Genomic DNA, 25545 nt, shown 5'->3' on the forward strand with positions numbered 1-25545 from the left:
CCTGATGCAGTGCTAGAGACAGGCGAGACTGGGCAGGATCCGCAGTTACAGACTCCCTGGTGCAATGCTAGAGACAGGAGAGACTGGACAGAATCTGCAGTTACAGACTTCCTGATGGAATGCTGTAAAAAGAGCGCCCTCAAAAATAATTTGAGATAGGAACAAAAAACACTTTGTGGGGATGGCAAGCAGTAACATTTTAAGACTGTGAGTTAAAAAATGTAAAGTGGGTAAGTTGTGGCAAGGAGAGCTGCTGGGTGGTTTTCAAAGCCAGGCTAAGGAATTCAGGTTACATATAACCAAAGTGCTCCAAGCCTCAGAAGCCCAGAGATTTTTCTCCATTTCCAGCCAGGGCCAGTGGAATTTTACTGGGAGCCTGAACATGAAAAGGACCAAAGCAGAGATTTAATACTAAGCTTGATCTTGCTAACTTTAAAGTTAATATGATTAATAGAGCAATTTTCTGCTTTATTTATTTATTTTGCTTTTTATCTTTTTATTTTTTTTTTAATTTTCCCCTTTTAAAGGAAAGAATGGTCTTCTAGACCCATGAGCACCCTCTTACCTTCAGGTATATGGTTTTAACAGCCGCCTTGTTGAGTCCTCGCCACTGGTCATCTTTGGCATTGGCCTCCTTCATGTCCACAAAGTAACCAGTGACCGGTGTCCGCCCAGAGTGGGCTGGAGGTTTCCAGTGGAGAACTAGGGAGTTCTTCCTGACTTCACTGTACTTGAGAGCTTGCGGTGGCCCTGAGTGAGAGAGAGGCCGGTGAACAGAAATCATATGTAGATTAGAAAACTAAAGGATATATACATTTGGAGCCACATTTGAAGTCTGAAGTCTGAGTGTGATGCTGGTGTCCTTTACTGTTTTCTTTTATTTATTTATTTTTTATGAGACAGAGTCTCACTCCGTCACTCTGGGTAGAGTGCTGTGGCATCATAGCTCACAGCAACCTCAAACTCTTGGGCTCAAGCCATCCTCTTGCCTTCGCCTCTGAAGTAGCTGGGACTACAGGTGCCTACTATAATATCTGGCTAGTTTTTATACTTTTTTAGTAGAGACAGGGTTTTGCTCTTGCTTACACTGGTCTTAATCTCCTGAGCTCAGGCAATCAACCTGCCTCAACCTCCCAGAGTGTTAGGATTACAGGTGTGAGCCACCTTTGCCTGGTGTCCTTTTTTAATAGCTTTCCCATGAAAACAAATAATCCTGTGGTCTTTTCACACCAAGGGTCCACACTGCTGCACATCAGCCTAAGTCCCTTCATGGGCATGGGTGGGTAAGGCCAGTTTATGGTGCCTCTCTAAGGCTGGATCCAAATTTCCCTCAGGCTGCCCCTAGCTTGTGTTAGCTGTAAGGACCTTTTATTGGAACAGATTGAGTTGGCTATAGATTCAGTTTCAGATTACTTCTGAGTGATAATCTAAAAATTTCCCTCAATCCCAAATGGTATTAAGAAAGCAACTCTATGGCTTGGTGCCTGTGGCTCAAGCAGCTAAGGCACCAGCCACATACACCTAAGCTGGCGGGTTCAATCCAGCCCGGCCCACCAAACAACAATGATGGCTGCAACCAAAAAATAGCCAGGCGTTGTGGCGGGTGCTTGTGGTCCCCGCTACTTGGGAGGCGGAAGCAGGAGACTCGCTTGAGCCCAGGAGTTGGAGGTTGCTGTGAGCTGTGATGCCATAGCACTCTACCCAGGGTGACAGCTTGAGGCTCTGTCTCAAAAAAAAAAAAAAAAAAGCAACTCTATTTGATGACATGTGAATATAGATAGTAATAGTTCTTTCAAAGGAAAAAGAAACAACTCTCAACTGAAGGAAATCTTTCTCCTAAAGTACATATCCCACAAATGGGGGGAAAAAAGACAGCGTGTGGTTTGCAAAAAACTTTTACCAAAATAAAGACAATCAACCCTAGGGACCCTGACTCAGTGCTAAATACTGGCAAGTCTTCTGTATTCATTCATCTCACTCATCCTTAAGATAATTAAGAGACAGCTCAGAGAAGCCAAGAAATGTGACAGCCCTCTGAAGGGAGAAAGCAGAATGTGCCTGGTGTGCCCATTATCAGGATAGTTCAAACTGCTGAGCAATTGCCCATACCTCTGAATAGTCACCAGCTGCTAGGCAGGTGGTATATATATATATATATATATATATCACTTTATTTTCTTTCTTCCTTTGTTTTTTAAAGAAGTAACAACTGAGGCTGGGCACAGTGGCTCACGCCTGTAATCCTGGGAGGCCAACGTCGGTGGATCACCTGGAGCTCAGAAGTTCCAGACCAGTCTGAGCAAGAGTGAGACCCTATCTCTATTAAAAATAGAAAAACTCTCTGGGTGTTGTGGCAGGTGCTTATAGTCAGTCTAGGCACTTGGGAGGCTGAGCAAGAGGATCACCTGAGCTCAAGAGTTTGAGGTTGCTGTGAGCTATGATGATGCCATGGCACTCTACCCAGGGCAACCCAGGGAGACTGTGTCTCAAAAACAAAAACAAACAAAAAACCCCAACTGATTTCTAAACAACCAGTCACCTGAAGTGACTCATAGTGGCCTAAAAGCCAACTTGCACAAGCGCAGACTCTATCGTGCCATGCTGTGGTGTGTTGCAATTGATGTTTCAATATTTGCTTGGCCCTTTACCTACACTTAACAGTTATAAATATGCGTCATCCTTGTCTTCTGATGCCTGGTCTGAAAGCATATTTAAACATTAACACCGAATACCTCAAGCTAATGTGGCATGTGCTGTTTTGCAAAGGACTTTTATGACCACAAGCTTGTAGGGGAAAGAAGTTTTTGAGAAATTGTGCCATGGGATATGAATCAGATGCCCTTTAAGAGGCAACAAGACCAAAGATGAGAATGCCTTTTAAATGTTCAGGTTAACGTGCATCTGCCACTCCTCCTCTGTGCAGAGGCTGCGCTAGGGGGCTCGAGGACCTACTTAGAACACAAGCATGTGGAATTTATCCTCAGTTGTACTACCATTTAATAATTACCACAAAGCCAGGGCAAGGGGTGCTTCACACCTGTAATCTTAGCACTCTGGGAGGCTGAGGCAGGTGGATTGCTTCAGTTCAGGAGTTCAAGACCAGCCAGAGCAAGAATGAGACGCTGTCTGTATTAAAAATAGAAAAACTAGCTGGGCATTGTGGTGGGCACCTGGAGTCCCAGCTACTCGGCAGACGGAGGCAACGGGATTGTTTGAGCCCAAGAATTTGAGACTGTTATGAGCTCATTATAGTTGAGCTATGACACCAGGGCACTCTTACCCAGGGTGATAGAATGAAACTCAAAAACAATAACAAAAGAATAATAAGAATTATGACAAAATTCTAGGTAAACATGAGGGCCCAAGAGAACTGTTTCCCCTTAAACGTTGACTGTGTAATACTTCAATTTAGTCCCAAGTTGTAGATGCTGTTGGAGGAAACTCCAAGCTGCAGGGGGGGACGTAATGTCCAGTTTACCTGGGACAGCGATGGTCCACTCTTCACATTTGAAACACGCGCTGACTGCTGAAGGCACGCCCAGCCCTGCGATGTTCATGGCTGCCACTTGGAACTGATACACCACGTTTTCCTTCAGGTTGCTAATCTGCAACATTGACAACATCCCAGATAGTGAATATTTCAGGTTCGTTTTTTTCTAGGTGTTCAACATTTTATTTACCTATTGTGTCAGACACACCCAAAGGTGACCTTCAGTGAGTCATACCCTTTTGTAATCTCCTCCTGGGTGTGGGTGAAACCACGATCTGCTGGTAGCCAATAGAGTACGGCAAATGTATTGGATATCAGTCTTGTGACTATATTTTGTTGCTTGTTTTTTATTTGTTTGTTTTGGTGGTATGACTCAGATTCAAGCAGAGGTTGCTGAGGACACATCAGTCCTATGATTTTGTCCCCTGTGATGGTACCATGTCATAGGAGAAGGAGAAGAAATTTTACCAAGGTAATTAAGGTCTCTAATCTGCCCAGCTGGTATGTAGATTGTAAGCAGAAGACCAACCTAGATCGTGCCCAGGGTCCTGATTCACAGACACTGTGATGTAACCAATGTGAGTTGTTTTAAGCCACAGAGTTTGTGGTAATTTGTTACACAGCAATAAAAAGCTAATGCATGTACAGGTGAAAATTAAGTTCTACGCCAGGAATCAAAACATTCAAAGTCTTGTGCTATTTCTGCTCTTTACTGAGTGACTTAATATTTTCTATATCCTTCAGTAGGTATTGGGTTGTTGGGAGGGTAAATATATGTGATAAAAAAGTAAGTGTAAATACATTTGCAAAATCTGATGACAGCTGTGATGGGCATTCCAGAAAAAGAGTTCCAAAATTACTCTGAAGTGTGTAGTAGACGCTGGAGTCAGTGCTCAGCTTCCCAAGGGGAGTGCTCGAAGGCGACCATAGTGATATTTAGCGATGAGGTATGGAGCACTTTAATTTCTGACCTCATATAAATGTCAGAATACATGTGAGGTTAAAAAGTTTTCAGGAGATAGCAAACTATAAAAATATATAAAATGGCTTAGTGCAGAGGCTCATGGCTATAATCCTAGCACTCTGGGAGGCTGAGGTGGGAAGATCACTTGAGGTCAAGGGTTTGAGGTTGTTGTGAGCCGTGGAGGAGAACCCCACTGCACTCCAGCCTGGGTGACAGAGCAAGACTCTGTCTCAGGAAAAAAAAAAAAAAAAGAATAGATATATATAAAAGAATAAATAGAGAGAGTTATATGTATAGTTATATATATATATATGTAAAATGTGACCTATAAGGAATGGAAAATACAACAAGAAAATAAAATAATGGTCATGTTTTACAGAAAATCACATGCAAAAGAAGAGTGGGTTTGTAAACTGACAGAAAGTCGGGAGGAATTACACAGAACACAAGGCAGAAAGTCACTAAGATGGGAAACAGAGAAAAGTGATTAATAGACATGGAAGAGACAGGGAGAATGTTTAATTAGAGTTTGAGGAGAACAGAGAAAATAATGAATTTGCAAAAAAGTTTTAGAAGATATGTAATTTTCTAGAAAGAGCTTCCTGAAAAATTCAGTCCAAAGATTGGAAAATTCTCCTCTTCTCCAGTCCTAGGCAGATACATTAAAAAAAAAAAAAAAAAAGCCCTCTACCTGGACACATAATATTTTAACTATACTACATCAAAGATAAAGTGAAAATATTAAAAACTGTCTAAGAAAAAAAGACAAATTACCCCCTGGTGAGCAAACAGACTAAGAGTTGACATGTCAGTGGCAACGACAGGCCAGACAATAATGAATTAGATCTTCCAAGCACTGAAAGAAAAGAACTACCATTATAAAATATTTTCCCCAGAAAAAAATACTTTTGAAGAAGGGGGGGGGGAATACTTCCAGACAAACAAAAATTAAGAGTTTACCCTCAGAATATCCACACTAAAGGAAATTCTAAAATATTTACTCTAGGTTAGAGTAAAATAATCTAAGATAGAAAATCAAAGAGGAGGAATTAAAAGCAAATAAAATGGCAAATATGTAGGTAGACTGAATCCATAAGACAATAATCACATTGCTGTCTGAATTTTAAAAAAGAATTAAAACACAGACACACACACAAGGGCTGAGGCATTTTAAGGCACTTATTTTCTGAGACAAGGATAAAACGAATGGAACAACTTTACACTCCCCGTTTGCAGATTCAGACTCACATGACACCCAGAGTGTCAAAACTGAAAATGTGTGAATATACCAAGGGTTGGCAAGGACTCAGAGCAATGAGAATTCTCATACTCTTCAGAAAACAGTATAGAATTATCTAGTAAAGCGCAAGATAAACAAAGTCTCTGACCCAGCAATTCTCTTTTTAGGTAAAAACCTGGAGGGACTTGTATACTTATGTACCAGTAGATATGTACAAAAACGTTCATAGCTACATTGTTTGATATAGCTAAAAATGGAAAAATCCTCAAATAGCAATCAGTAATTGAGTGGGAGAGTATATGTGAAGTGGCTCCATGATGGAATACCATAGGGGAATGGAAAAGAATGAGCAAGGGATTCTGGGAGTGCTGGGAGGTGGTACCTTGGGCCTAGTGGTGATGCTCTAAGTAGGAAGTCATCAGCAAGGGCCACAGTGAGACCCCTCAGGTGCCCTGATGTGCAAGCAGCAGCAGGTAGAGGGGGAAAGCACCTCTTTATGGCTGTCAGCGCCACTGTACCAAGTGGCAGGCACTTCACAGGTGGAGAGCTGTGAGCAGGCAATTCGCTCCTACATAGAGCTGTGAGCAGGCAATTCGCTCCTACATCCTCTGTGATTTGAACATTGCGAGTTAAAAATCCAGAGTCATTGGACCCTGAGACTCTTGAAGCCAGTAGCATATTGATTACAGATATTTTGAGAGACACATTCATTTCGCAGTAAGTACAGATTTCATAGTAAAAACCCTAAGAAATTACTATGCTTTTGTGTATGTATCAGAAAACATAAATCTTGCCTGGTTAGCCACACTGCTTGTATTTACCACCATGTATTTTTGGAGGAACAACACGAATCCTTCAGAAAGTGCTGGGTGTGCACATGCGTGGGCATGCAAGCACATCCTTGAACTCAGGACACGCCACACCAAAGGAAGTCACATGGCTCACCTTGTATGCCTCTTCGCTGACAGCCTTGACGTTGGCTTCTTTCCATTTACCTGGTACCCCATCAATGACCTCTCGATAGTTCACATAATAGCCAGTAATTTCTGCCCCTCCAGACTTATCTGGTTGTTTCCATCCCAGAACCATAGAGTCACGGAAACTTTCAAGACAAGTGATATCATAGGGCGGAGATGGTGCCGCTGTTGCAACATGAAGAGGTCATGAGTAGACAGAAATGCATTTATGATTCTTTACATAAACTTGTTTAATTGGTGCCACATACAAGGGCACTAGATCTTACAGTGTAAAATTAAAATGTTAGGCTGCTCAGTAACTCAGCATCCAACTTGGGGTATGGGGGAAAAAATGGACACACAGTAAAAAGTGCACTTCAATTATTATCCCAAAGATAAAAAGAACCTGCCCCAGCAAAATGGTAACAATATCCTGAAAAAAATATTCTTTTCCCCATAAGAAGAAACAATAATTTCTCCAAGTATACATTTTTGTTTCTTTATGTGGTTTTGTTTTTACTTATTCCCCAAGGATGGTGGAATATATATTTTTAGTTATATCCATATCTATGCACATCAATTTTTGCCTCAAGTTGCTTATTTAGAATTCCCATGTATTTCCAAATGGTTAGCATACCCTTGTTAACATTTCTAAATATATAGGTTCTATCTACACACAGGAAAAATCTTGTTCTGAAGTTCAGCTAAATGCTACCTTGAAAAACCATTTTTAAAAAACAGACATGATCTGCCACATGACTTTCTCTTACTATATAATACTTTTTTTGCACTATTTTTAACCTGATGTTGGAAAATAATTCACATAGCACAAAATACTATACAGCTGCCACTGCATTTGTTAGTGCTTAGCCAGAAAGATACTTGAAGAATATTTCAGAAGTCCTTCACTTATGTGGCTTTGCTGATTAACTTTTCACTTAACTACTGAAATTATAGTTTTCTTTTTTTTTTTTTGAGACAGAGCCTCAAGCTGTCCCCCTGGGTAGAGTGCTGTGACGTCACAGCTCACAGCAACCTCCAACTCCTGGGCTCAAGCGAGTCTCCTGCCTCAGCCTCCCAAGTAGCTGCGACCACAGGCGCCCACCACAACGCCTGGCTATTTTTTTGGTTGCAGCTGTCATTGTTGTTTGGTGGGCCCCAGGCGGGATGCGAACCGGCCACCTTAGGTGTATGTGGTTGGTGCCTTAGCCACTTGAGCCACAGGTGCCGAGCCCAAATTATAGTTTTCAATAGAGAGGGTGGAGTGATGGAAACAAATCTAGTTAGATACGCATAGATCTATGTTAGATACAGTAACATAAAGCTAATTTTCTGAATTATCTGGATTGTAGAAGATAAAAGGAGCTATCCTTATTCAAAAAATTCAAATGTTTTAAAACATTTGTTTCTCTCTTCCCCACTCACCAACCTCCTTTAATCCCTACATTTTAAAAAGCTTTCCCTCTTTCCCTCCCCTCTTAATTTCAGAACACTGTTGAATATAGTCTCAAATTAATATCCCATCTCACTTGGGTTGAAGGGACAAATGAAAGTGTCAAAAAGGGGAGGAGGTTACAGAAGTTGGGGTGGGGTAGAGGTAAGGAATGGAGGAAAGACATTTAAAATGTATCGGCATATGCTCATCATTTTGTTTTTATTTTATAAGAAAAACATTGTGCTAGAATAGAAAAGCCACAGGTATCAAATATCCTAATCAGACCATTCTTAGCTTACTGGCAAACAGTCTTAAATAAATCACCGCTGGGGAGGTAGAGTGTGCCTCAGAGGATATAGCTACCTCTGATTATAGTGTGAGTTTACACTTTTCACAGCTATCACCATCACTATGAAAGAGATATTTTTAGCTATTTAAATTAAATGCAAATAATCACTTGCACAATCTAAGAATGAACAACTAAGTTAAAAAAAGTTGGCTCGGCGCCTGTGGCTCAAGTGGCTAAGGCGCCAGCCACATACACCTGAGGCGGCGGGTTCAAATCCAGCCCAGACCCACCAAAACAACGACAGCTGCAACCAAAAAATAGCCTGGCATTGTGGCAGGCGCCTATGGTCCCAGCTACTTGGGAGGCTGAGGCAGGAGACAGTTGGAGGTTGCTGTGAGCTATGATGCCACGGCACTCTACCCAGGGGGATATCTTGAGGCTCTGTCTCCAAAAAAAAAAAAGTTAAAAAACATGACCCTGGTATCAGGCCACCTCTTTGTAAAATCTTTTTCCTCTCTATGTACTGAACTTGAGTATTTCAAGGGACCTCACTCAGGCTGGGACAACTCATCCCTTCTTGCTCTTGTGCCTAACCCTCTTGGCAAAATGAGGCCAGAGGTGTGTGTGCCTCAGACCAAATTATTCCGTCATCATTAAGCTCCCCAAATAATGAGTAAAAGCCAAACCCACACACAATTACTTTTACAGCTCACTAGATGAAAGTATTTCAAATGAACAGCTAGAAACAAAATTAAGAATGACACTGATGAAGGTGAACACAGATGAAGAATGTGACGCAGACGATGAGAGGTGAGGACACTGATGGAGACGGATGGAACAGTTTCACTTTTTCGACTCTCACCTATGTCCTTCTTCTTTTTCAGGGGCTCAGACTTACTTTTCCCCTTAGGAGCCGCTTTCTGTGGTGGTGGGGCAAGCTCTTCCTGAACTGTTTCACTTACTTTACTCCCTTCTGTTTGGCCCAGGTTTGGGGGGCTACTGGGTAGTGAAGGTTTGTTAGGTTTGCTACCAAGCAAAGCATCTTTCTGGAAGGCTGGTGGAGAGGCTTCATGCATGGCCCCCCTGGGGGCTGTTAGTCCACCAGGCACATCGCTCAGGGCAGGCCACACTTCTGGAGACACTCCTCCCCCTACAATTGCCAGACAACAGAAACGTGTTGAGCCGTGGACATGACACCGATTGCTCTTACGTGATAGAACAAAGAGAAAAACATCTGGACCACAAGCAGAACCGAACAATCTCAGTTTAACGGAAATCACTTGGACTCTCAGGAAACATGGGAAGCAGGCACTTCACACAGGGGACACAGGGACATTCAACTTCTCCTTATTCTGGAGAAAGCAGAAATGAGACCGACAAGAAGAACAGAAACCACAGCTAGAACGGGAAACATTTTGATCTGCAGAACCCGAAGTGTTTTTAGTATATACAAGAAAAAGCAAATCTTAAGACATTTCTTGACAGATAGAGCCCTACTATTCAACAGAACGATAAAAAGGACCATAAAGTGCCTGAGGGCATAATATTAAAGACCCTGATATATAACAGTTACAAGACTGTAATAGTAATGGTCTGTGCCTGCCAACCTCCAAGAACCACGTCCACTCTTGTCCATATTATAAAGAATGTTGAAAAGTAATCTGAGATACTAACTGAAGACGGTCAATGTTAAACCACTTTTCTTTTAAAATATGTGTTACTTGCTGTAAGCTAGGCTAGCTAGCAATAAAATGAAATAAAATAAAATAAATATTAGCATACCACAAATTTCATTTTTACCGTTCTGAGCTAGCTGGGCCCCTTTTCTATTTTAGCTAAGATTGGGAGGTACGTCACATACATACATATAATGACTTTATTACTGGTGTTATTTTTTCGGTTACTTTGCAAGCAGAGATGAAACATATGATTAAGCGACCACATGTGCCCTGCATGAATTTTATAGGCATTTATAAGGAGCATGTTAATGTGCTATTAGTGAAAACAAGCCAGGCTCTGGCCTAGATTAAATGGCTCGTAGGTACAAGGTGATCTGTGTCATGGGTGACACGCCACTTCATGGAATTGGGATGGCCCGTCAAGTCCTAGGATGAGCATGAAGTTAGGATGGAGTTTCACACAATGGGAAGTATCTTAGGAGGCTTGGGCTGATGAGGATGAAAAGGGTGCAGATGTGCAGAATCCGGATGAGTGGGGAAGATCTGTGAAATGACAGCTATGGAGGGTTAGATGTCACCTCGAGTCAGAACAATGATCATCTAAGGATGGAATCATGGAGCAATATTAGAAGCTTTAAACAATTTCTGGAAAGGACGGTATCTTCCTTGATAACTCACTTTTCCCCACCAAGTTATCTTCCTTGAAAAACTCACTTTTCCCCACCAAGTTATGCATTAGGAACTTACCAATAGCTGCTTTGACTTCAATAGCTTCCGAGTCCTGGGAATATTCACTAAGTCCAGCTGCATTGACTGCCCTGACCCGGAAAATATAACTCTGACCAGTCACCAACCCATGACAAGTAAATCTAAAAGGAAAGAAAGTTTTAAAAAGCTTTCCTAGGAGGAAAATTAGAGAAGATGATTGTTAGCTTAATTAAATGACCTGGCCTTATGATAACAACTCATTTTTTAAAAATAAAAAAGGCTAGTGTAGTTTCTTATCTCGTGCCTGTAATCCCAGCACTTTGGGAGGCCAAGGTGGGAGTATTGCTTGAGGCCAGGAGTTTGAGACCAACTGGCGTAACGTTGCAAGACCCCCATCTGTACAAAAACTTAACAGTCCTGTCCCCCAATGGGGGGAGGGTCATGGCTAACCCCACCCATGTTTTATTTTTGTGTGTTTTGTTGTCCTCCATGAACAAAATATACCAAGAAAACCATTTGGGATGTGATGTTAGAGAACACAATAGGCAGGTGTGATGGCTTGCACCCATAGTCGGGACTAATTGAGAGGCTGAGGTAGGAGGATCTCTCGAGCCCAGGAGTTGGAGTTTGTGGTGAGCTATGATTATGCCATTGTACTCCAACCTAGGTGATAGAGTGAAACAGGCAAGACAACCACTTAAGCCCAAGAGTTTAAGGTTGCTGTGAGCTGTGATGCTATAGCACTCAACAGAGGACAACATAGTGAGACTCTTGTCAAAAAAAAAAGAAAGAAAAATAAAAAAGACAAGGAAGGAGAAGGATTCCGGTTTCAGGTAACATAGGCATTCTAGATGAGAAGGCAACTGAGGCAATTTTCTAAACTCACTCTGTCAAAAAATGAGAAGGGCTGTTTTTCCCTGAATACTTATCAATAAAATGGGAATAACAATCCCTGCATAATAATTTTCGTTTAAAGAGTAAGTATAAATTATATAAAGCACCTGTGATAGGGCCTGACATATATGAGGTATTTAATGAATAAATACATGAGGTATTTAGTAAATAATAGGTGGTATTAATAATAATATTAGGGGCTATTTCAGGTACATTCTTCTGGCTGTAAGCAAGGCTCCGACTGCTCCTTATCACAATATTCCTGTCTTATGGGTTACTCCTGCTCTCTGTCTCCCTACATGCCAGGGCAGGTACAATTACTTGAAAAATTATCCTAGAATCTGAAAATAAGGTAAAAAATGGATTCCAGAATTACCATTTAGAAATAAAGATCCAATAACTAGGTGTGAATCCATGGGCAGAATCACCCATAAAACCTCCTCTCTCTTTAATAGCTGTTAAGGCTATAAATAGCTGCTTCATGAATCACTGTGACATTTGAATCCATCCTGAGCACTGTAACCAGAAAAAATAACAAGTCTGCCAATGACTCCATTACCATTAGTGTGTTCTAAAGTTCAATAGAGGCAGTCATGATCTAAGCCAGTCCTGCAGTCCTTAGGGTCTGCTTGGTTCAGGGGATTCGTACTCATCTCTTAGTGTTCCAAACACCCAGCTAGGTATTGGGGACCCGGAGATGAGGAAGGTGGTGCCTGCCCTCCAGCAGCTGCTGTGTGTGGAAAGGCAGACACTGCCCACTCTCCACCGGGGTTTCTAAGTAGTCCCAGGAAAATGCTGGAGAACTCAGTCAAAATGAAATGCACCAACATGCCACATGCCTCTTGCAAAACATACTGCCTTCTCCCACTAATCAGTTTGAGCTCTCTGACGTTCTGCAAAAGAACCAACTCATCTTACGGGGTCTTGGGACTTAGAAGTGGCCCAAGCAAGAGGCTGCCTAACAAGCCTGTTTGATAATTTCTGGAGGGAAGTTTCTCCTCTCTGGTTGGTCCTAAATCAAAGGAGGCTCAGAGTTGGAGTGACAGTCAGATCTCACCATCAGTTTGCAAAGCTGGTTGATAAAATAGTAGAAAGCAAGAAAAAACAAATAAACAACCCTCTTCACATTAGAAACAGGTAGAAAGAGGTGGCAAAGTATTCAGAATTTCTTTCTTTCTTTCTTTTTTCTTTTCTTTTCCTTTTTTTGAGACAGGGCCTCTGTTGCATTAGACTTCATCATATCTGCCTGCAACTTCAAACTCCTGGACTCAAGTGATCCTCCTGAGTGGCTGGGACTATAAGCACAGATCACCCCACCTGGCTAATTTATTTTTAGTAAAGATGGAGTCTTGGCCTTGCTCAGGCTGCTTTCAAACTCCTGAGCTCAATAGATCCTCCTGCCTGGGCCTCCCAAAGTGCTAGCATTACAGGTGTGAGCCACCACACTTAGCTCAAAGTTTTGTAATTTTTTTTTGGTAGAGACAAGGTCTTGCTCAGTTCTGAATATTTTGTTTTGGTGTTTTTTATGTCTTCTTATCACTGTGTTAATCATGTTGATATCCAGAATTTGTAATATGTTGATACATTTGTTCCTGTTGACTTAAAATACCAGGGCAATTTATATTAAGTAGGACCTATTAGATCCTTAGAATCACATTGCATGTTAAGGACCAGAACAGAGGGGTTTAAAAAAAAAAATAGCATAAAGGCAAATAATTAGAAAAGAATTATCAAATGAACTCTTGCAACAGCTGACATTATATGTTTTTAAGTGTTTAACATCACAGCTATCAAATATGTTGCATTAGATATGTTCAATTCGAATTCATCTGGGCATTTGAAGTATAATATAATGTCTTTTAAAACTCCCCCTCCACTGGCTGTGGGTGCGGCTGGGTCGGCCTGCCCCGCCCTCCACACCCCGCTCAGTTACCGGGAGCCCTTCACGGGGTTGTTGTTGCACGGTTCCCACTTGCCGGAGCCCACAGCGCTCGCCTCCAGGTAGTACCCGACCAGCTCCTTAGCATCCTTGGACTCCTCCCAAGTAACTACCACGGAGGTATCTGTATTTCTGCTCGGGATGATTTTGGTGGGGGCCTTGGGGATGTCTGAGAAAGAGGAAATTGGTGATCAGACTCGGGGTGGTTGTAAACAATTCATTCTTCTCACACATGTGCAGAAACCTTACACCCATAACCATGTCAAATGTATTATTTCTTTATTTTACAATGTATTTTGTTAAAGCAAAATAATTTTTGTAGGTTAGTTTGGGTTCATAATGAACGTAATGATAAACTATCCATGAATTCTAGAGAAAACCCATTAGCAATACTGTTGAAACTCTAGGAAAAGTTTATTTTTCAGAAGCAAAAACAGTGAGTTTTTGTTTAATGTACAGGCCAAGTACAGCCATCAAATACTTTTATAAGATGAAGGAAGAATGTCACCATTTTTACTATGATAATATAGACGCACATTACCATACAAATATGCCTACTTATAAAGGTCTACTAACTACATTCTTGCTTTGAAATTTTCTCTTGAAGTAGAGTAAGTTTACAGTTGCTCGACCTAAGTCTACACTCACCAAGCTTGTCCCCTACCACGGTCACCTCCGTGGCCTCCGAGGGTTCCCCAACTCCTGCAGAATTAGAGCAGCGGACGCGGAAGCAGTAGGATTTCCCCTCAGCCAAGTCGAACAGAGCAAAGCGGGGAGACTTCACCGGGAGCTCCGTGTTCACCCGCTGCCAGTTTTCTGTTCCCGCTTCACACTGCAGCGAGAACAGGGAAAGCTGGTGAAGGGGCGGCAAGCAGGGACCCGGCTCTGGGCCGGTGGCTCTGATGGCGCCGGGAGGGTGAAGCCTGCGCGGGGCCAGGCGCCTCCAAGTGCCAGCTGCCCCCTGCTGCCCCTCACTGGACTGGAGAGGAGACGCGGAGGAAATGGGGGAGGAGGCCCTGGGGGTAGAGGAATCTCTGATCACTATGGCTTTGTGTTTTTTGGAAATATGCTATTTTAATGCTTCACTTCCTTGGTTAACTAAGATCATCGATCTGTTTAGAGCAGCCTTTATTTTGAGGATAGTTTGGGGGCAGGTAGGGTAGGTCATTAAATGTTATTTATTGTGTTTGGTACTTACATCTTCACTACATTGTTATAGATTATATTACTTTAATGGAGTGTTACTGAATGGCCCGTACACCATTCAGGTCTGTGCTAAATACCATCTTGGAAAGGCCCTCTTGGTCACCTCCTCCCCATCACTGATGCAAAAGAGTCCTTTGCTTTTTTTTTTTTTTTTTTTTCTGTCACTCTCTATCCCTTGGCCTCAGGATATTTATTATTTATTTTTCTTTAAAGTGCTTATTACTATTTGAAATTAAATTATTTATTTGTTGTCTCCTTCACTGAAGAGCAATCTTTCTTTCTCTCTTTCTTTTTTTTTGAGATAGAGTCTTAACTCTGTTGCCCTGAGTAGAGTGCTGTGGTGTCATAGCTCACACCAACCTCAGTCTCTTAGGTTCAAGGGATTCTCCGGCCTCAGCCTCCCAAGTAACTGGGACTATATGCAGTTTTTCTGTTTCTAGTAGAGATGGGGTCTCACTCTTGCTCAGGCTGGTCTCGGACATCTGAGCTCGAGCAATCCACCTGCCTTTGCCTCCCAGAGTGCTAGGATTACAGTTGTGAACCCCCGTGGCAGGCTGAAGAACAAAGTCTATGAGTTTAGGGAGCTGTGTCGTTCACCACTTTACCCCAAAGCCTAGAATTGTATCTGGCACATAGTAGATAATCAACTACAGTATTTTTTTTTTCCTGAATGATAGAGAAAATGTTCTTCTCCTGTATGATCCAGCCATCATACTGCTGGGGATATTTCCAAAAGAAAGGAAATCAGTGCGTTGTATCTGCCCTCATGTTTGATAGTGCATGTTTATCTCAGCACTATTTGTAATAGCCAAGATATGGAATCAACCTAGGTGTCCTTCAGGGGAGGGTTGGACATAGAAAATGTGGTACATACACAGGAGGGAATATTATTCAGCCACGAATACAACCCTTGCCCTCTGCAGCAACACATGCAGAACTAGAGGTCATTATGTTAAGTGAAATAAGCCAGTGACAGAAAGACAAATAGAGCACGTTCTCATTCATAAGAAGGAGCTGAAAAGGTGATCTCATGGAGGTAGACAGAGGAATGGTGGTCACCAGAAGCTAAGAAGGAGCCAGGGGATGCGGAGAAGTTGGGTAATAGGTACAAATGTACAGTTAGAGAGAAGAAATAATTTCTAGTGTTTGATAACACAGTAAGTGACTACAGTTATCAATAATGCATTGTACATTTCAAAATAGCTAGGAAAGAAGGTTTGGACTGTTCTCAACACAAAGAAATGATACATACTTGAAGTGATGGGTGTCCCAGTGATTGTATACGTATACAATGTATAACATACAATCGTTATAGGTAGGAAAATATTGCATGTACCCCCCCAAACACGTATAATGATTATGTTTCTTTTTTTTTCTTTTTGTTTCAATAAAAAACAGATTTTTAAAAGATGTCTTTCTTGGCACAAATTTTGGAATAATTAATGTGAAAACTAATTTTAAAAGGTTCTGTTCTTAAAATTTAAAGGATGTAGAGTGACTTAGAAGTCCTTGAATGTAAGGACGTGGGGTCTATTTGGGCTTTGGCAGAGGATATAGTGAGAAAACTGTTAGATCGTTTGTACCCTCATACTAATTTGAAATGTAAAAAAAAAAGAAATCTATCTAAGTCTTCAGCTGTCCTTTCTCCTTCTAGTGTGACTTCTAACTCCGTCCTGAAATTTAGATATTCTTGCCTGATTTTGCTATAGAACTTTTTAACCATTTCAAAAGACTTTTCCATAAATCCAAATTTTGTGACAGATTGCCAGCTGTCAGGATGATGCATTTTGGGGACTTGAAGTTTACTAGTGCAGCACTCAGCATATGCTCTATGACTTTAAGTGGCAGGGGACATGTCATGGAGGGAAGGACCCAGAGGCAGCAGGTCTGGTCCCAGCTACGTTAAGACCAAGCAGCATTAAGACCAAGCTGCATAACCTTGGAGAGTCACAGGCACACCCTTGGTCTCAGTTTCGTCATCTGCAAAATGAGCATAATCAACAAGGTAACCTCGAGCGTTCCTTGTCTTTCAGGATAAAGGTCCCTGGTGTGTGAGTGGGGAGAAGCAGCACAATCTGCCGTCCGCTGATGGACCTTTGATCCTTTCATTCGTGGCTTTGATTCATTTTGATATCTTCTCCACCAAGGATACTTAAACAGTTATCGGTCATTTATCCTTTCATAATAAGACTAATAGCTGTCTTTTAGTGTGCTAAGAACACTATAAGTCATTAGAGCTCTTTAATCTGCTTATCTATGCTGTGAAATAGGTATTGTGAAGGTAGCATGGTAATTGTCAGAGTTTTCCAGAGAAGACATAGGCTTAAGAAGCCTGGAAGGCAGCCTAGATTTACAGACTGGCACCAGACTGCCTGGGTTCAAACCCCAGCTCTGTACCAGCTGTGTGAGCTCTGGCACAGTGTATACCCCATCGAAACCTCAGTCTTCTCACTTACAAAACAGGTATAATGAGAATAAAAGGATTTCCCTCATTGGGTTACTGTAAGAATTAAGCGGGTTTACACATGTGGCCTAAGTTACAGCCTGGGTTGTTTTCATTCCTGCTGTTAGCATCTGATATGGCTTTAGGTTCTGACATGGATTTTTGATAGGGGAGTGAGAAAAGGAGTTTCAGACATATGACACTCAAGGAATAGTTGGGGGCTGGAAAAAACACAGTAGGACAGGAAGGCTGAGAGTGCCAGACGCTGATTTGTCTGATTCCCTTGCTAATAAATCCTTCATTCCGCCCATGTCAGGGCCCACGGACATGCTGGGAGGAGGAAGGAACACAGGGTGGCCCAAGAGGCTGCAATGCCAGGTGCGTGGACATCCTGGGGACAGAAACACACCGTGGGACAAGAGCAAGTGAACCATTTCCCTTTAGAAAGGTTAGCATATCAGAAGTGGTTCCTCAGAAATAATTTTAGAGTCAGCTCAGAACAGTCTGACATTTGGGGAGTTCTGCAAATGTAGCCCAGGTCTCTGGACGTGTTCTGCATTCCCACGACCTCAACATCCTGGGTGTTCTGTGCCCTGTGCAGGCCTCTCTACCCAGCACTGTGCCCGTAAACGTCCCCTCCTATTCCATATGAATAGGCGTGCTGGTAAAAGAATATTTAAATCATAGCTCACAGCAACCTCAACCCCTGCTGAAGACATCCTCCTGCCTCAGCCTCCCAAGTAGCTGGTACTAGTAGTAGAGTCTTGCTCCTGCTCAGGCTGGTCCCGAATTCCTGAGAAGCAACTGTCCCACCTCAGCCTCGAAGAGAGCTAGAATTACAGGCGGGAGCCACCACGCCCGGCCATATTTAAATTTTCAATCACAGCCTCATACATAGGTTAATACTTTCACAGAGAAATTAGAAGAGTTTAATGCAAACTGAAGAAATGCTCAACAGAAGCCAAAGTCAGCTCGTCTGAAGAAAACACCTCAGGAGTAGGTTGCTCCATGTCACTGATACAGGAGAGACAGTAATCACTGTCACAGAAGTGATTCTGAAGCCTGTTCCTGTGCAGTGTTTCAGAGATTCAGTAGGGCTGTATATTAAACACGCCAGGAAGGGAGCATTTATCTATCACTATATTCTTGCCCTCTATTAAAATAAAAAGCTTAGAATGCTACTCGTTATATTTGTGGCTAGTATCTAGAAAATATAACAATGAAAGCATAAATTTTTAGTATTTTTTCATAAACCTTGACTCTCTTGGAAAATATCCATGTTGCGTGTTGAAGAGATGATGCACTTATTGTTACCAATTTGCTGGGGATGCAGGAGTAAGGCCTGCAGCTCACAGAGATTTGCACGCTTGCTTACACCTACATACCTATGAAATCTATTCTCTTGACATAATTGTCAGGAACATGATCCACTAGGTGTTTTACAACTCAATGAATGATCAGAATAATATTAAGGATAAAAGAGAAAGACTTGTTCAGGAAAATTGAAATGTAAAAGGAATGATACTTTTTCATGCTATCACACAATCTTATAAAAATAAAATTTAAAACTACAAACACCAGCTTCATTTATTCTAAAAAAAAACCTGTGCACTGCTAACCAATAAAATGTAAATATTCTGACACATAGGAGAAAATAAACTTATTTTGTTTCATTCTCTCAGTTATATCATAATGAGAACTTTCTTAACAAGAGGGTTTTGAGCCTCATTTTAATCAAATTCTCTTTGAATGTACTTTTCCAGCAGCCAGAATCCTGTTAGCCACAGACTCCTTGTGCCCTTCAGGCCTGTGCCTCACCTGTGGCTCTTCCATTTCTGTTCTCGTGGCTGGGTCAGTTCCCCCAAATAATGTCCTGTCCAGGTCATGGCTCTTCTCCATTTTCTAGGCATTGATGTTTATTGGAACTCCCCTCATATGAGTGTACAATTGAGGCCCACATCCTCCTCATCCATTCCACCCATGCTAGGCCTTCATTGTATGCTGCCCTCTCAAATGTTCTAATCCCCAACATAATTGTGAGTTACTGGGGGAAGCACAATAGCCCGCGGGCTTGCTGTCCTGGACGTTCCCTTCCTCTCTCTCGTCCGGCCCCAGTGATGTTCCTTCTCCACCGCAGAATGACGAGCAGTAGAGCAGAGGCACCAGTGTGCAGCGGAAAACTTTAGAGATCATGAATCAATTATTTTCAAAGACATTCAAAACACAGTAAGTATATTCTTTTTTTCTCACTCTTTTCTTTTGATTAATATAATTTAAGTGTGCTGCAGAATCTTAACTATAGGTTCAATATCTGTGAGATAAAAAAGGTTGCAGGAAGGAAAAACCATTACCACAGCAAGGGAGACAGGGAAGTCTCCAGAAAACCTTATCATGTGGGCGACCTACCTACCATTCAGAATATTTCTCTTTTTATAGGGGTTATGATTTGGGGGCTCTGGACCTCTTGGGTGTGTATGAATGAGTACTGGGGATCCATAACCCCCTGAATTCCAGGCTAAATTCTGTGTGATATACGTTTTTCTAGGAGAGAGTTCATAGTTTATGTGGACATAGTGAGTTCAGGACATCCTCCTTCCTCCTCTCCCACTCCACTGTCTCCAGACATTTAATCTCTACTTCTTTAAAGAATTCTTTATGTAGTGGCATGAAGTTGATTCTGGATTCTTACCTTTTCAACAAAGTACATAATGCCCTCATGGCCACGCTGGCCAGGGGGCTTCCAGCTGAGCACCACGTAGCTCCGGGTAGCCTCAGTGACACGGAGGTCTGTGGGGGGCCCAGGAACAATACCCTCTGGAAACAACAAAGAAAAATGAGAAGTACACGCTTCAGGTAGCCCAGGATACTCAGAGAGCTGCAAGATGCTTCTGCTTCTCCCCTCCTGAAGGAAGAGTTACTTATGGCTCCACAGGAAGAAGAAGTATCTTGTCTCTTGGGGGCAGGGTACAATTGTAAGAGGGACTATAACTAAAAATGCAATCAGTGTAACCTGGTTTCTTATAATCTCAATGAATCCCCAGCAATAAAAAAATAATAATAATACCTTATCTGTGAAAGTCTACCTAAAACATCATTCATTTATCATTTAAATGGCATTAAGCATTTAAAATACAGAGCCCAGGACCCAGAGTAGGATTAGTTTACAACTGGGTTGGTAGAACAAGAAGTTGAGTAGCACAGGGCAGTGCTCACATGCTAATAGACGTGAGGGAGAGCACACTGAGGTCAAGGATGTGTCATAAAGTGGTCGGGTGTGACTTCTGTGTCAAAGCCTATCAGATGTGGTGAAATAATGTGATACTATGTGGTTCTATCTCATGATTTTTTCCCATTTTAGAAGGAAAACATACAAAAAGCTTCCTAGATGAAGCAAACACTTGTCATCCCTTGTTCAGTTCCAGTGTATCCTCCTGACTCCTTGGTGTGCCTTTTTGTTTTTCATAAAGTTTATGTTTCTGTTCTATCCTCCAGCCTTGAGCCACTTACATTACCTTGACCTCTGGGATCTATGTATTACTATTTTCCTCACTCCCTGCTTGCTATGGCTAGCTGTACTATAACTACAATTGTGAGTCCAACTTCACTGGGACTTTAGCTATTGCCTATCTGCCCATAAGAATCTATGTCCCACCTTGTTTTCATTCCTGAGCCAGATCAAACCCTGCCTGCAGCAGCTTCATTTGGCCCTCAACTCTAATGCCCCAGGACTAATACTGTCTGGGTACTTCTGGAAGTCTGTCCTTTCTTTTGCCCTAACATTCCTTGGCCTCAGAACTTTTATTTTTATACCCAGCTAATGTTGCTGGGTAACATTCTATAGCATCGTCTATAGAAGAGACGATGTAACCTACGATTTTATTTGCTAAATGTATGTCATAAATTTACTTAACATAGTTGCTTCCTTGGTATTTCTTTTTAGGTCAGATAGAAATTGTCTGGAACCCAGTTGTACCTGGTTACCTTTGACCTACTTAAAACCTCCCCTTTTCTATGTGGATGTTTGCAATATAACCTGCTTTTTCCTCATCCCACTGACCCAAAAACCAATATGCCCCACAGGTGCTAAATATGATGAAACCTGATGGTCCCCACCAAAGTCATGTAAATAAGTTCCCCCTTCCTGTGTGTTTTCTTTGAACTAGCCAATCCACAAACCTGTGGGAAAGCCTAAAGAATAATACCCATGGACCTTAACAAAAGTCCAGTCTCACAGGTCCTCTTTTTTCTAGCCCTCCATCCGCTCCTAACAAAACCATGCCTAGAAAGGATCAAATTGTTCTCCCAGAACAAAAATCAAGAGTATTCTAGAAATACAAAAATATCTAGCACCAAACAATGTAAACTCAAACGTCTGGCATCTAGTAAAAACTACCAAGTATATAGAGAATTAGCAGAATATAACCCATAATGAGAAGATGCATCAGCCAATAGAAATAAAACCCTAAATGCTACAGATGGTAGTAGTATCATCTGTGAATTGCTCAATAAGAGTTAGTAGACAAAAACATAAAAGCAGTTATAAATATGTTCCATAAGTCCAAGAGGATAAAGATTGAACATGTTAAAGCAATGGAAAATATAAAAATGATCTATGATCTAAATTCAACTTCTAGAGAAGAAACTACAAAGTCTAAGTTGAAAAATACATTGTCTAGGCTGAGTACAATGGCTCATGCCTTTAATCCCAACACTTTGGGAGGCTGAAGCAGGAGGATTGCTTGAGCACAGGAGTTCAAGGCTACAATGAGCTATGATGATGCCACTGTACTCCAGCCTAGGGCAACAGAATGAGACACTATCTCAAAAAACAAAAAAACACAACCCCCCTCACAAACAAACAAACAAAAGTCAGAACAAAACCAAAAACCATTAAAAAAAATTGGCTGGAATCCACAGCAGGTGAGACAATGAAAAGGAAAAGTTTAGTAAACTTAGCAAGACAGCAATAGAAACAATCCAAAATGAAACACCAAAGGAAAAAAGACTGAAAGCGAAAACAAACACAAAAATGAATGAATTTGGAATGATTTCAAATGCTTTCAAGTGGCCTGTAGTTGAGCTTCCTAAAAGTGGAGAAGAGAGAAGTGCAGGAAAAATATTTTTTAAAATAATGATAAAAATGTTTCAAATCTGATGAAAACTGTACTCCACAGATGAGAGAATAGCTTGCAAACTCTAAACAGAAGATATAAGAAAATAACTAAAAGCAAATGCACATCAAAATAAAATTCTTAAAACCAGTGATTAAGAGAATATCTTAAAAGTAGATGCAGAAAAAAAAGATGAGTTATATATCAAGAAATAAAAATAAGAGTAATAGCAGTTTCCTAGTGCAGATCTGAATTATGGTGGACTAAGCTCTTAAAACACTGAAAGAAAAAACTATCAACCCAGAATTCTATACTCAGTGATAATGTATTTAAAAAATGAAGGTGAAATGGAGACTTTTTCAGATATATGAAAGAAAATAATTCATAACCAGCAGAACTGCACTGTAAGAAACGTTAAAGACTCTTAAAAAGCTGAACTTACAGAAGTAGAGAGAAGAATAGTGGTTGCCAGTAGCTGAGGTGGGGAGGAGTAGTTAGGGAGATGTTGGTAAAAGGGTACAAAGTTTCATTAGATAATAGGAAAAGTTCTGGAGATCTTTCTTACAGCCTGCAGGCTATAGTTAATAATAATGTATTGTACACTTGAAAACTTCTAAAAGCAGAGATCTTAAATATTCTATCCCCACACACATAAGAAAATATGTGTGTGACAGACGTGTTAATTAGCTTGATTGTGGTAATCATTTCACAATGTGTGTGTGTGTGTGTGTACATATGTATATACCAAAATATCACCTTTTAACACTGTAAATATATACAAGTTTTTTTTTGGCATAAAATAAAAAAAAGAAGTGTTGGAAAAGTACTTCAGGTACATATTGGAGGGAAATCTGAATCTACACAAAGAATGTCTAAGATATATGAGTGCAGTCAAAATAATAATATTATATTGTACAATTTATCTTATATATATATATATATGTATACACACACGCAAATAAATGAATGACAATGACAGTGCCAAGCCTAAGAGGGAGAAATGGAATAATACAGTTGTAGGTTCTCATATTACATGTGAAATCATATAATATTACCTGAAGGTAGGCTGTGAAAATATGTCCATTATAAATTCTGAACGACTAAAAGCAAAACAAAGAATTATAGCCAATGGATAATACAGATAAAATGGAAAAATCAAAAATACTTCATGTAATAAAAAGTAAAAAAAAAAAGAAAGAAGAAGAAAAAAGGAAACAAATGGATAGAATAGATAGAAAACAAATAGCAAGACCATAGGGTTAAATCCAACCATATCAGCTGGGTGTGGTGGCTCACACCCGTCATCCTAGCACTCTGGGAGAACAAGGTGGGTGGATTGTTGCTTGAGCTCAGGAGTTTGAGACCAGCCTGAGGAAGAGTGAGACCCCATCTCTACTAAAATAGAAAAACCAGCTGGGCCTCGTGGCAGATTCCTGTAGTCCCAGCTACTTCGGAAGCTGAGGCAAGATATCTTTGTAACCATCAATAAAATTGATAAACCTCTAGTCATATCAGTCAGAACAAAAGGAGGTGAGACAGAATATCAGGAATGAGAGCTGGGACATCACTTTAAATTCTGCAGAAATTAAAAGGATAATAAGAAAATGTGAACAACTTTATGAATGAAGAAATTTCTTGAAAGACAAAAATGATCAAAGCTTACTCAATAAAAAGTAAATGACCTGAATAGCCTTAACTTGCTAAAGAAATTGATTTTGTAGCATATAAGCTTCCCACAAAATCTCCAAGTGTAGATAGCTCTGCCAGTAAATCTACAAAACATTTTTAAGAGAAAAATAATAAAAGTTCACACAAACTCAAACAATTGAAATAGAAAACCAAACATGTAAATTGACATACTGAATACTAGTGACAATATGGAGCAGCTGGAACTCTCAGACCATGCTGATGGGGATGTGTAATGGTATCATCATTTTAGAAAACAGTTGGCCATTCCTTAAAAAATTAAACACACACCTACCATATAGCCCATCCATTCAACTCCTTGGTACTTATCAAAGAGAAATGAAAGTTCATGTCTTCACAGAAGCTTTCAACAGTGAATGGATAAATAAATTGGAATGAATTGATACATGCATCAACATGGATAAATTTCAAAATAATTATGCTGAGTAAAAAATGAGTATAATTCCATTTATCTAAAATTGTGGACAATCCAAACCACTGTAACAGTAAGCAGTAAGTGTATAAAAACTACCAAATTGTATGCTTTAAATATATGCAGTTTACTATACAGCAATTACATCTGAATAAAGCTTTAAAAATAAAATATGATTCTTCAATGACATAGGTTACTTATGGTCTCAATATATTTTAGAATGTTCTAGAATGTTCTTTCCAAAACCTTTTTTTTTTTTTTAGAGACAAAGTCTCACTCTATTGGTTAGGCTAGAATGCTATGGCATTTTAGCTCACAGAAATCTCCAACTCCTGGATTCAAACCATCCTCCTGCCTCATCCTCCCGAGTAGTTGGGACTATAGGCACCTACCATACTCCCCAGCTAATTTTTCTATTTTTTGTAGAGATGAGGTCTTGCTCTTGCTCAGGTTAGTCTTGAACTCTTGAGCTCAGTCTTCCAGAGTGCTAAGATTATAGGTGTGAGCCTTTGCTCTTGGCCTCCCCAGACATTTTAAAATAGTATACACTGTATGTCTACAACAAAAACTAAACCATGCAGCAAAATTTTGGCAATAGTATCTAGGCAAACTGAAGTTTTTACCTGAAGGTTCCTCTTCAGTGACAATGATCTGCCCAGTCCAGGGTGCGGAAGGGCGACCTGAACAAAACAAATACAAAAATTCACAAATACAGCTTCACCTAACTGAAACATTGATAAGCTGGCCAGATGAATCACAAACAGGTTTGTTACTAGGTGACTTATGTATTTGCCTAATGCATCTTATCAGACATATATAAGATATTGTGGGAGATAGGGCTCCACTCCTCGAGGGACTTACAATCTGCTAAGCCCTAGACTAAACCTCTAGTCAGATCAGTCAGAACAAAAAGAGGTAAGGGCGGATCCTGTGGCTCAAAGGAGTAGGGCCCTGGCCCCATATACCGGAGGTGGTGGTTTCAAACCCAACCCTGGCCAAAAAACTGCAAAAAATAAAGAGGTAAAACACAAATCTTAGGACTGATGAAGGTGGCATTTCGGAAATTGCACTT

General features: G+C 40.8%; 1 protein-coding gene across 2 annotated transcripts in view; it reads right to left on the bottom strand.

Annotated features, from left to right (window-relative positions):
• MYOM1 (myomesin 1) overlaps positions 1–25545 on the bottom strand; it is a 118465-nt gene that overhangs the window by 43205 nt on the left and 49715 nt on the right. The window contains exons 12-20 of one of the 2 annotated variants that reach the window (XM_003801613.2): positions 25097–25153; positions 19933–20057; positions 14243–14426; positions 13589–13763; positions 10801–10922; positions 9237–9524; positions 6640–6836; positions 3479–3605; positions 566–750 (exon numbers count right to left, since the gene is read on the bottom strand). In XM_003801613.2, the coding sequence (XP_003801661.2) occupies positions 566–750; positions 3479–3605; positions 6640–6836; positions 9237–9524; positions 10801–10922; positions 13589–13763; positions 14243–14426; positions 19933–20057; positions 25097–25153 (1460 nt within the window). The remainder of the gene's footprint in view (positions 1–565; positions 751–3478; positions 3606–6639; positions 6837–9236; positions 9525–10800; positions 10923–13588; positions 13764–14242; positions 14427–19932; positions 20058–25096; positions 25154–25545) is intronic. The other variant, XM_003801614.3, reaches the window with a different exon arrangement.

This window comes from Otolemur garnettii, unplaced genomic scaffold (genome assembly GCF_000181295.1).
Source record: "Otolemur garnettii isolate 467f Iridium unplaced genomic scaffold, OtoGar3 scaffold00213, whole genome shotgun sequence".
Lineage (NCBI taxonomy): Eukaryota > Metazoa > Chordata > Mammalia > Primates > Galagidae > Otolemur > Otolemur garnettii.